The 12,364-nt window shown below is 53.2% G+C and overlaps 1 protein-coding gene across 1 annotated transcript in view; it reads left to right on the top strand.

Annotated features, from left to right (window-relative positions):
• The window catches only part of LOC133356954 (unconventional myosin-VI-like), an 89,528-nt gene that overhangs the window by 17,483 nt on the left and 59,681 nt on the right, over positions 1 to 12,364 (top strand). The window contains 4 exon segments of the mRNA XM_061574674.1: positions 1,122 to 1,177; positions 4,924 to 5,021; positions 5,263 to 5,427; positions 11,889 to 11,969. Coding sequence (XP_061430658.1) covers positions 1,122 to 1,177; positions 4,924 to 5,021; positions 5,263 to 5,427; positions 11,889 to 11,969 — 400 coding nt within the window.

The following is a 12,364-nucleotide window of genomic DNA, read 5'->3' as shown; positions in this document are numbered from 1 at the left end:
TGTTACTGTGGTGTGGTGGCTGCGGAGATCTGTGACTGTGGTGGTGGTGCTGTTGTGTTGTGGCTGTGGAGCTGTGTGGTGGTGGTGCTGTTGTGTTGTGGCTGTTACTGTCGTGTGGTGGTGTTGTTGTGTTGTGGCTGTGGAGCTGTGTGGTGGTGGTGATGTTGTGTTGTGGTTGTTTACTGTGGTGTGGTGGTGGTGCTGTTGTGTTGTGGTTGTTACTGTCGTGTAATGGTGGTGGTGGTGCTGTTGTGTTGTGGCTGTGGAGCTGTGCGGTGGTGGTGCTGTTGTGTTGTGGCTGTCACTGTTCTGTGGTGGTTGTGGATCTGTGCGATGGTGGTTGTGCTGTTGTGTTGTGGCTGTGGAGCTGTGCGGTGGTGGTGGTTGTGTTGCATTGTGGCTGCTGTGCTCCCCGTATCTGTGAGCTCTCTTGCTGGAGAGCGGTGGTGCAGCGGCGGTTAGCGCACCGCGCCATGAGTCCGCCGATGCGAGTGGAAGTCCTGCTAACGGCCAACATAATGTTTGTTAAGTGTTTTGTCAAATTTGTAAAGAATGAGAAACCCCATCATGACAGAACAAGTGTGTGTGTGTGTGCACACGCGCGCCATTGTGGGCTCTGTGTGGATATTGTGTGTGCCCTCTGTGTGCTGCGTGTATGCTTTATCGTGTGCTCTGCGTGTAATCTGTGTGTTGCGTGGACGCTGTCCTGTATGCTGTGCGTCGTGCGCATCCTCTGTGCTGTGTTGAGTACGCTGTGTTGCTGCTGCTTTGTGTGTGTACGCTGTGTATTGTGTGTATGTTGTGTGTGTACGTTGTCATCTATATGCTGTGTTGTGTATGTGTAAGCTATATGCTGTCGTGTATGCTGTTTGATGTCTTGTGTGTGTACGCTCTGTGTTGTGCTTGTAAGCTGTGTGCATTATTGTGTGTGTATTCTGTGTGTGTGTATATGCTTTGTGCTATCTTGTGTTTGTACTGTGTGTGCCGTGTGAGTGTACTGTGTTGTGTGTGTACTGCGTGTGCCGTGTGTGCCGTGTGTGCGTGTGTATACTGTGTTGTGTGTGTACTGTGTGTGCCGTGTGAGTGTGTGCCATGCTTTACGCGTGTGTTCTGTGGCGCAGGTACCTGACAGAGTCGTATGGAACTGGGCAGGACATCGACGAGAGGATCGTGGAAGGTGATTGCCTCCCTCGTCACGCAGTGCGGCATTGCAATGCGGACACCGGCACGCGCGTGTGTGTGTGCGCGTATGTGTGTGCGTGTGTATGTGTGCGTGTGTGTGTGTGCGGGAATCGAACCCTGAACAGACTGTTGGGGCAAGTGCTGTTAGCGAGCGCCTATGAAGGTCGGCACACAAGGGGGTGGGTGGCCAGCACCACGCCCAGCTGCCTTTGTCTCCCTCGTGGCGATGTGCACACATCGCACCGGGTACTCATTTGAGGCCGAGTCGACCTAAGGGAGGCTCAAGACCGGTTCAGATAATCGTCACTGGTGTTAGCCGTGAGCAGGAATCGAACCCGGGTCGCCAGGTTCGTAGCGCAGCACAGTAACCGCTACACCACCGCTCCCCACACCTCTTGCCACCCGCACTCACCTCCACACAGGCGCGCACGCTGGCGCTTGCCTCGCTCAAAATTTATTGTTAAAATGAACCAAGTGGTTTTCCTGTACCGAGCCGGCTGATTAATAACCTTGCAGATTTTTTTTTGCTGAGTTGTTTTTTTTTGGCCTCTGCCGCCGCCGCCGCCGCCACATCAGAATCAATTGTGCTCTAATCACCGGGAGCTCTATGTTGGGGAAAATGTAATGGGACTCCATAAATATCTCGAATCGTACCCTCCACCACGGTTGGGCCAAGGTCAGGCTGACTGCACCGGTGCTACACGCGGCCATGGTGCTCATGCTTAACTAAAACTATAAACTATTTTTATTTTTTATCAGGCGTAAGGCCCAACTGAGCTATGTAGCTCTTTTTCAGAGGTGTTGGCTATCACAACGTAGTGGCTAATATTATGATCATCATCACCATCGTATAGAAATTTATTAGCAGCAGTCAGATACTCTAAGCGCATAGAGACCCACAGAGACTGATAGAGACCCGCAGAGATCCAGAGACCCATACAGACTCATAGAGACATTATACTAAAAAAAACACATATTTTATTTGCCATGTGTAAGGCCCGCTGAGCTATGCAGGTCTTTTTCAGAAGCGATCTGGCTATCACAAATGGTAGCTCATCACATAGTGGCTTGTCGTCGTGTGGACATTTATTGCGGCCAAATACTCTAAACGCCGTGATGTTGATTCTAAACGCGGAGGGAAAAAAACGGAGGACCCGGAGAAAAATCTACGCGACCACGGGGAGAGAAACACGCAAACTCCAAATATACAGCAGAGGCGTCAGGGTCGGGATCGAACCCACGACCTCCTGTACACCAGGCGAGGTAGTTAATATATCGGCCACCGTGGCGCCCCAATGCAGGTGTCTGAATCGCTCAATTGGGACGGCACACCCCCCCCCCCCTTCTGCAATCATTGCCCCCTACTGGGAGTCTGATGCCCCCTAGTTCACTCCTACCAATGAGACTCTATCCTGGTCCCTTGAGTTCTCAGCTGGTTAAGCAAAATAAACGGGGAACTTTAAACCGGTTCACAGCAATTGGAATTAATTGCGGGAAAATTTTTTTTTTTAAATAAATGATAAACTTGCCCGGTCGCTCGTTTGGCAGGCAGCCTCCGCACCCGCCAGCGGTGTCTCTAGGCCTGGCGTCTCGATGTCAACCGGAGATGCTCCGTCTGTGTGCTCACCTGTTGAGGGCGGGCGGTGAGGAAACCCGTTCGATTTTGTGGACACTGGGGAGAGCGAGCGAGCGAGAGGCTCGGGTGTGAACCCCGTTTATCTTGACGAGCCCGGCGCTCCGTCAGCGTCTCGCACAGGAACTGCGTTATCGCGAAAATGCGTTGTGGTGTGAACACCGCTGCGCGTTGAACGACGACTCGCCGCGTATCTTTGAATTCGCGAAATTGTATGTGGGGCAACTTTTTCAGTTGTTTATCTCCATCCCGTATGTGTACGTGCTGGCTTTTCTCCGTTTTCCCCGGTTTTCCGAACGCACTCGTTAGTGATATTGGCCAAACAATCCCAACGTAGCGGCAGCCCTCCTAAAACGAGCGTCTTGGGAGACTCGGAGTGTGAGGGCTTTCCTGGGTAAGCGAAGGGGCAAGATCCGTGTTGCTAACTCCAAGCCAAGATAATCCAACGGGGCAGCGCGGGGAAGTTGGAACTGCGAGGCTCTAGCGCCCCCATGTGGCCAGAGTGGCCACCTGCATCCTTCAGTCAACAATGCGAAAGATTTCGATTTAAAGCTTTCGTGACTGCAGGGATTAATCTTCTTGGTTCTTTCGGTAAAGTCACGTAGAAGGGAAATAATAAAATAATACAAATTAAACATAATAAAATAATTCTCACGACGTTTCGGCCACAACGCAAGCAGCCGTCCTCAGGTGAAGAACAGGTCTGTCGGAAAGACAGCGTCTGAATGAACACCACCAAGCTTGGCAGTGTATGTGGTGTTCATTCAGACGCTGTCTTTCCGACAGACCTGTTCTTCACCTGAGGACGGCTGCTTGCCTTGTGGCCGAAACGTCGTGAGAATTATTTAATAAAGTTTTATTTTTATTATTTTATTATTTCTCTTCTACGTGACTTTACCGAAAGAACCAAAAAGAATACGAAAGATGCCACAGCAAGAACCTGGTTCCCCTGGCTCTCACTCCCTGTGTTGACTGAGCCTTTTGAGTGAGCGCCTAACACAGTGTGCACATGAGCGCGCGCGGTGGCGAGATGTTAACTCCCTCGTCTGGTATGCAGGATGTCGTGGGTTAGATCCGGAACCTGATGCCTGCTGTATATTTGGAGTTTGTGTGTCTCTCTCTCTCCCCGTGGTCGTGTGGATTTTTTTTCCGGGTCCTCCGGGTTTTCCCTCCACATTTAAAATCGACGCTATGAATTTCTACATGAGGATGATAAGCCACTTCGTTGAGCTATAATTTGTGACCAGATTGCTTCTGCAAAAGAGCTACATAGCTCAGTGGGCCTTCCCTGGTAAAATAAAAAAAAATTTCGTTTTTAGGTTTATGGCGTGGTGGCGTGGATTTTTTTCCGGAGCCTCTGGTTTTTCCCTCCACGTTTAGAATCGACGTGCGTTCAGAGTATTTTGCTGCTGTAAATTTCCACGTGATAAGATACTTTGTTGAGCTATCATGTTGTGGCCAGGTCGCTTCTAATAAACAACAATATAACTCCGTGGGGCTTACCTGGCTAAATAATTTTTTTATAAATTTTTAGTTGTAGTTTAGTACTGGGGGGACAAAGGCGGCCGGGCGTGGTGCTGGCCACACCACCACCTCCTTTTGCATTGTGCCGACCTTAATAGGTGCTCGCTAACATCACTTGCTTCACCAGTTTGAAAGCATGTATGACGGACACTCTGTCCCTTTGTCTTTCTGTGTGCGTGCGCGTATGTTTCCACGTGCGGGGAGCGGTGGCGCAGCGGTTAGCGCGCTGTGCTCCGAAGCTGGCGACCCGAGTTTTCCGCTCACAACCAATAACATTGGCAAATATTTGAACTGGTCCTGGGCCTCGCCTGGGTCGACTCAGCCTTTGAGGAGTGCCTGTTGTGGTGTGTAAACATCATCCCTGGGGGAGACAAAGTTGACAGGTGGTGGTGTTATCCACACCACCCCCTCGTGTAACCTGCCGGCCTTCATAGGTGCTGCTACTCGCTAACAGCACTTGCCCCAATAGTCTGTTAAGACTATAACGGGGGGGGTGGATCTTTGTCTTTTTTCGTGTTCTGTGAGTCACTGCTGTGCGTGTATATTTCTCTCTCGTGTGCCGTGCGTGCGTCTGTGCCGTGCAGCGAACCCACTGCTGGAGGCGTTTGGCAATGCCAAGACGGTTCGCAACAACAACAGCAGCCGCTTCGGCAAATTCGTGGAGATTCACTTCAACGGCAAGGTGCGGCCTGTCCTAACCCGGCACAGCAAGCACCACAGGACACAGCACACAGCACAGGATGGCACGCAGCATGCACTACACGCGCCGTAGCTCACCGCACGTGCCACACGTGCATACTCGAGCTGTGTGTGGCCGTGCCGCGTGGATCGCCACTGATCATAGCCCTGACTGCCACATGCCCCCTGTCCCCCTTGTCTCCCCCCCCTCCTCCCACGACACCGTCTCCCTCCGTCTCCACCAGAACACGGTGGTGGGCGGCTTCGTGTCGCACTACCTGCTGGAGAAGTCTCGCATCTGCATGCAGAGCAAGGACGAGCGCAACTACCACATCTTCTACCGCCTCTGCGCCGGCGCGCCCGAGGACATTAGGCAGACGTTCCACCTGAGCTCCCCTGACGCGTTTCGCGTGAGTAGCGGGGCGGGTGGGCGGGTGGGCGGGCGAAAGGTCGAGAGGTCGAGGAAGTGGCCAACCTCTTCAGCCGAGCGCTCGTTCAGTTCCTCCCATTGCCAAACGCTCCGTTAGCCGCGCTTGAAAGTGCTCGGCCATTGGCTCTCCCGTGCGCGCGTGTGTGGCGTGTCGGTAGGTCCGTCCGTCCGTCTGTCCGTCCGTCCCATCTGACTGCGCAGGGGAAGGTCACGGCGACTCTCGTGACGATGACCCGGCGTAAGTGAAATGTCAGTGTAAAGTTTTGCGGCTATCAGGGACTTGGCCCTGCTGAACCCCAGGAGCCATTTTAATTTGGTGCGTGCACGCGCGCTCTTGTGTGCGTGTGCCCTTCACGAGCGAACGAGCGAACGAGCGCCCGTGGCAAAGAGGACGCTGGCACTTCCGCAGATTTCTAATCGACGGGCCCAGGCCATAAACAAGTGGACTCTCCGTCTCCCACTGTCTCCACCTCCTCCCCCCTATCCCTACTAACCACGCTAAACCGCGCTACCTGCTGTCCCAAGTCTCACCTGCTTTCGTGTTGTCCTGTCTTTGGGTGTGCGCTGCGCTCTCGCTCGTCGCCGCGACCAGGCCAGAGGCTGGCCTGACCATGAAGGCTACGGCCACGGCAGTGATGTCACACTGCGGTGACGGCACATTGCGGTGACGTCACATGGCCACGGCGGTGACGTCACTCCACGCACTTGCCCGCTGATGACGTTACGACATCCAGATACAGTAGATAAGCCTTTTCGGCCAAAGTGACGGATGTCATCTGGTTTGACCTGGGGGGTCCGTACAGTCTGTTCTCCTGTCACGCATGATGTTTTCATGACGCGAATTGGATGTAACTCGATGATGAATGTATTCAGGAATGCATATTTTATCACGCGGATGCGAATTGGAATACAACTCGATCGAGCAAACGGAGCTACGTTGCGCGAGTGGGAATATAGCGGTCGTACGGCCGTTTCGGCATAGCATCACCGCACGACAAGACTTTGGGATGCTGCTGGATGCTTCTAAATGCTACCCACGCTCGCCCTCAGTTCAGCCCTGTGTACGCATCTCGCGCTTTATCGCGGACTGCGCGTTACTCCCCGTACGTTACATCTTATTTATTACAACGCGATATCTTTTTCCCATAATGCGGTGGCGAGCTGAAACTCGCTCCATTCCTGGTCGATCATAGCCTCTCGCAACGCCGGGGAACGATGCCACCTCCCCCCCGCCCTCCTTTGCGCGTAAATCATGGGTGGCGCGTGCGGTTCCCAGCTCGCGCGCTCCGCAGCGTGTTGGAGTGAGCCGCAAGTGGATTGGAACGCTCGCCGCGCAGAGCTGCTTGATCGATGAGTCGTAACGATATTATTGCTCTGTGGTTCGGAGTGCGTGACCGCCTTAACGCTCTCATCTCTACAGCCTGCTCGTAAGAAGCGGTGGGGTGGGGGGGGTGTCCCCTTTGGAAAGTCGATGCTAATGTTAGCGTACAGTTCACTGGTTATTTGTTTAAAGAAAACAAAAAAAATCCCCCGGGGCAAGGTTGCAGTGTCACCATTGGAGTAACTTTTTGTTTATTTAACCCTTATGCAACCCTCCAGTTTTTACTTTTTAAAATATGTTATCCTAGACTGCGCCTCTAAGCTCTAAGTACTGATGATGAATCGGCGCAGACTCACGCACACGCTCGCCGCTAATAAACCTACACCTCCGATTAGCACGGTCGGCTAAGTAGGGTGCGAAAGAAGTCCAGCGTACAGGTACATAGTCTCACCGAGTCTCAAGACTCAGGAGGCGGTCATGCAGTGGGTTGGTTGGCCAGTTTTGTTATCAAATCGATTCATCATCACGCACGGTATTCGTGCCGTTTTCGTAGCTATCACGAAGGGAGGGCACTGTTTCACAGATTCTCTCTGCAGGGGTTTCACAGTGGGGGGCGCTGTCGCTACATGCGATCGCAATTTGAGTACCGCCAGCTCATTCTGACCGCTTGAGGACAGGGCCAGGGAAGATGCGGCCACTTGCTTCAAAGGTGGACGAGATGTTAATTGCCTCGCCTGGTATACAGGAGGTTGTGGGTTGGATCTCGACCCTGATGCCTGCTGTATATTTGGAGTTTGCGTCTCTCTCTCCGTGGTCACGTGGATTTTTCACCGGGTCCTCAGGTTTTTTCCTCCACATTTCAAATCAACGTGCATTTCTAACATTTGGCTGCTATAAATGTCTATATGATGATGATGATGATAGCCAGGTCGCTGCTGAAAAAGAGCTACATAGCTCAGTGGGCCTTGCCTGGTATTATATAAAACAGTTTTGGTTTAGTAAGTGGAACGTGAGGGAGATTAGCTCAAATTGTGACCGTGGTCAACCACCCAGGTTAGACAATCACCTCACGTACCACCGAACTCCTGGCCCCGAGAGATCCATTCCCCCGTGGCATCGCCACCACTCACCCTCTCTCACCTGAAGCTGTTGAATGGAACGCTAACCTCGACATTGAACTACAGCTGCTTTCCCCAGCCGCACGAAGAAGAAGGAGCCCATTCCAGTGTCTCAGTTAATCGCACCTCCACGTAATTTATATTCGATTCCAGCCCTTACGTGTTCTCCCGTTGCGACGGTGGGTTTCCTCATCGTTTTGCGTGCACTCAAAGTGTCAGATGCGACCGATTACTTGTGCTCTCGGAAGGTACACGACCTCTCATGACCTCTCTGTTAGGCGGAGCCGCCTGCTGCTGCTGCTGGCCGCTGCCGCGGTGCTTCACTAACAAGGCTGGGCGCTTGCTGCTGCTCGCTCGCTCATACTCACATGGCGGGGGGGGGTGCTTTCTCAGGTGTGTCCAGAGCCAGGGTTGGTGGTGGTGGTTGGGGTCATGAGCTCTGGGGAACAGGGGGAGCGAGCCTCTTGCGGCCACCGCGGGCGTTCTCGCTGTCTCTTCGTCTGGTCGCGAGCGTCGACAGGTCTCTCTCAGGAGGGGGGATGATCGCTCGTTTGTTCGGCCGTCGACCGACTTGGTCACGGATAGTGCCGCTCTCTTCCGCGTTTACTCCAACGCGTAAGCGGCACTCTGTCGCGTAAGCGGCGTGCGGACGCGCAACCAAGGAGATCTCCCCGGGCAAAAAAAAGAAAGCGGAATGGACGGCCCTTCAGTTTGAGCGTTGGCCACCCAAGTAGAATCCATTACGTGGGTGCCCACTGGCGTTAATTAGGAGGAGCAGTCGTTTTTAGTGAACTAGACCGTCGTCTGTCTGTGCTGAATTGGACATTAGGGTACAGACGGTGATGTAGGGAAACGATAAAAAAACGCAAACAAATGTAACCGTAAAATCCGCAAAAAAACAACGAATAACGGCGCGACAAAACGCCCCCGTGGCGAAACACCGTCCATTACCGCTCGCGAGCACTTTAAAGGCGATCGGGAGAAAAACACGTTTTCGCTTCAAATATGCCGCCTCGGCGAATTGCAGGCAGCGGTAAAAATCGGCGTGCGGTGACGGTCGTTTTTAATGACGCAGACAACGAGCCCGCGGTTCAGTCCCGGCGCGCAGTAGGCCTCGCTTGATCAACCGCACACCCCCGTGCCAGGCTAGTGAACAAGGCACACGGACGGGGGACTGATGGGGAACATCGATCAGACCGTTATCCGACGCGCGCGACGTAAATTTTTCGTTTTACCGTTTAAACATATCCGTAGTCTGTGGCGGTCGACACAGGGCTCCACGTTGGTTTAGAATCAACGCGCGCTCGGGGTGAGTTTAGGGTTTGACTTTTTATTTTGGGGGGAGGGGTGGGGGAATTTTCGTGATCATTTAACTTGGCCCTGGGCGCTCTCATGGACATGAATCCATTGTTAGTGGGGGGGAGGGGAAACACGGAAGTGTGACGTGGAAGTTGTGACGTCACTTCCTGCGACGGCTAAACTTCACACTTCCGATTAGCACGGGTTGGCTACGTACGGTGCGAAAGAAGTACGACATGCATCCTGACAAAATTTTTTTTTTTTTTATTCGGATGATCAAAAAGTTTAGGACGTGTTTCCGGCTCCAGCGTCTCTCCCATTGGTGGGGGGGGGGGGGGGGGAGTAGCAATAGAGCTGTCGTGTGGGAATCCAACATATAAGTAATTCCCCTCAAAGGAGAGTGAACCGAATTGGGCCGAAGCGACATTTGGTGGTGCAGGGTCCGGCCTGGCACCCGGCTGGCACCGACCCTGCACCGACCGCACGGGCACGAGACCCTACGCAAAGTGACCCCTTCCACAACAAACCTATCATCACGCGCGCATCTCATGTGCTACTCCGCTTCCCCTGGTCCTTCCGTGTCTGTGGCGGTGGTGGTGTGGTCTTCCCCCCCCCCCCCCTCCGTGGTGTTCGCAGGGCGGGTGCTGGGTGGTGTTGTCCTCGCGTCCCCTGGGCAGTCATCCTAACCCCTCCGAGTCCTAGCGTTTATGGGCCACCGTGGTGGCGTCGCACGCCCCCTCCCCCCCCCCACCCTCCGTCCCTCCCCCCTAAGTCATCGCTAGCGTCGAGTGCGCTAAATGTGGATGGCAGAGGGGAGGGAGGGGGGGGGTGCTCGTGTGGGACGCCTGCTCAATATCCTCGGCGAGCCGGGCGCAGAGGCGAGGTAATGTGGTAGTCCGGAGGGTTTGCAGTGGAGGTAATGTTGTGAAGGTGATCTGGTGGAGGGTTGCATGGCGGAGGAGGTAATCTGGTGGAGGGTTGTTTGATGGAGGCTTTTGTTGAGTAGATCATCTGGTGGAGAGTCGTTTCATGCAGGTAATATTGTAATGGTGATCTGGTGGAGGGTTGCATGGTGGAGGAAGTAATCTGGTGGAGGGTTGTTTGATGGAGGCTTTTGTTGAGTAGATAATCTGGTGGAGAGTCGCAGAATGCAGGTAATATTGTAATGGTGATCTGGTGGAGGGTTGCATGGTGGAGGAGGTAATCTGGTGGAGGGTTGTTTGATGGAGAACTATTTTGATGAGATAATCTGGTAGAGGGTCATGTAGTCAAGGTAATCTGGTGGAGGGTCGTGTAGAGGAGGTACGTATGTTGAACTTCTTTCGCACCGTACGTAGCCAACCGTGCTAATCGGAGTTGCGGTAATCTGGCAGAGAGTTGTGAAGTAGAGATCGAGGGTCATGTGGATGAGGTAATGTGATGGACGGTTGTGTGGCGGGATCTTTTGTTGGGGAGGTAACCTGGCGGAGGGTTGTGGTGGATGTGTTGAGGCGGGCTTTTATGGAAGCCATTTGAGAGTGGTTTTGTGGTGGAAGTGGCTGTGTTGAGGTCGACTCGATGTGGAGGGTTACGTGGTGGAGGTGGAGGGCGTTAGGGAGGAGGTCACGCGGGGTCTGCGATGCTACGATTGTGTTGTAGAGCTCTGTCGAAGAGATGTGCCTTTGTTCAGGAGATATCCCATGGTGTTTGGCATCCGTGCTTTTCTCTCGTGTGTGTTGCTGCTCTTGCCGAGATGACCCTTCCTTTGTGCTGTTGTTCACTTTCTCTGGAACCTGCAGGAGGCTCGGAGGGGATGAAGATGTCGCCGACGTTTCGTGCCTTTTTTTTTTTGTTCCTCCTCAGCTTCGATTTAAGTCTCCGTGCTTGTGCGAAAGTCTGCGACGGACACCCTCGCCCCCCCACGCGGGAACGCGCCGATCGTTGTCGCGGCCATCTCGGGCTCGGCTCGCGCGTTGACGCGAGCATCGTTGGGACACGATGGCCTGTCGTGTTGCAACCCGTTGCAGTTTTCCCTCATTCACGAAGCCGCATGCATAGCACCGCGATTTTGGGTGTCCGTGAATCGTGTCTGGAACTCTCTGCACGGCTGCTGCGTCGAGAGAGAGGGGGAGAAAGAAAGTGATGAGATGAAGCGATGAGAGAGAATGTGATGAGGTAAAGCGGTGAGAGATAAAGTGATGAGAGATAAAGCTATGAGAGAGAATGCTTTTTTATGTATTCATTGAATGTCATTCATTAAGAAGGTAGGTTTTCGTAGGCCAATATCACTATTCGCGAAATGTGCTATTCATGAGCATCTCCGGAACGTGCCCCTCGCGAGTGACGAGGGAATCCTGTACTCGGTTGAACTCGGTTGGGATTGTGCCTGGCAGCATCGACCCCCACCCCCCTGCAGTGAAAACTCGGCAGGACCCTCCTGAAAATGGTCTTGAGACTCACACCTCCGATGAACACTCCCGCACCTCCGATGGGCACTCCCGCACCTCCGCGACGCCGCCGGGCGTAACCACGGCGACGCTCCCGGGCGTAACCGTGGCGACGCCGCCGGACGTAACCGCGGCGACGGTGCCGGGTGTACCCATGGCGACGCTTCCGGGCGTAACCGCGGCGACGGTGCCGGGTGTACCCATGGCGACGCTCCCGGGCGTAACCGCGGCGACGGTGCCGGGTGTAACTGTGGTGCGCGTGTGTTTTGCCGAGCAGTACCTGAACCGAGGCTGTACCAGCTACTTCTCCTGCAAAGACACGGACGGGAAAATCCCCCAGAACCGCAAGAGCGCCCAGGTACGCGTCCCCTCTCCCGCCACTCAGCCACCGCTAAACCACACTGTTATCATATTCTTAGGTTTTTTCGGTAAAGTCACGTAGGTAAAAAATTAAAATTAAGATTAATCAAGTAAAATAAAAATTAAATCAGGACGTTTCGGAGACTGCTGTAGCAGTCGTGCTGTGACGGTTCCACCTGAAGACGGAAGCTTGTGTTGCCTCCGAAACGTCGTGATTTTTATTTTGTTTTTATTTTACTTTTATTAATTTTTATTTTTTACCTACGTGACTTTACCCGAAAAAACCTAAGAATATGAATCCTTGCAGTCACGAAAGCTTCAAATCTAGAACACACTGTTATAATAATTAGCGCTGTTGCCGTTTAAAAAAAAAGATATTCGTCCGTTGTTCTG

Source organism: Lethenteron reissneri, chromosome 56, assembly GCF_015708825.2.
Source record: "Lethenteron reissneri isolate LAM-NWPU_2019-01 chromosome 56, ASM1570882v1, whole genome shotgun sequence".
NCBI classification, from domain to species: domain Eukaryota; kingdom Metazoa; phylum Chordata; class Hyperoartia; order Petromyzontiformes; family Petromyzontidae; genus Lethenteron; species Lethenteron reissneri.
This window is presented reverse-complemented; position numbering and strand designations above follow the sequence as displayed.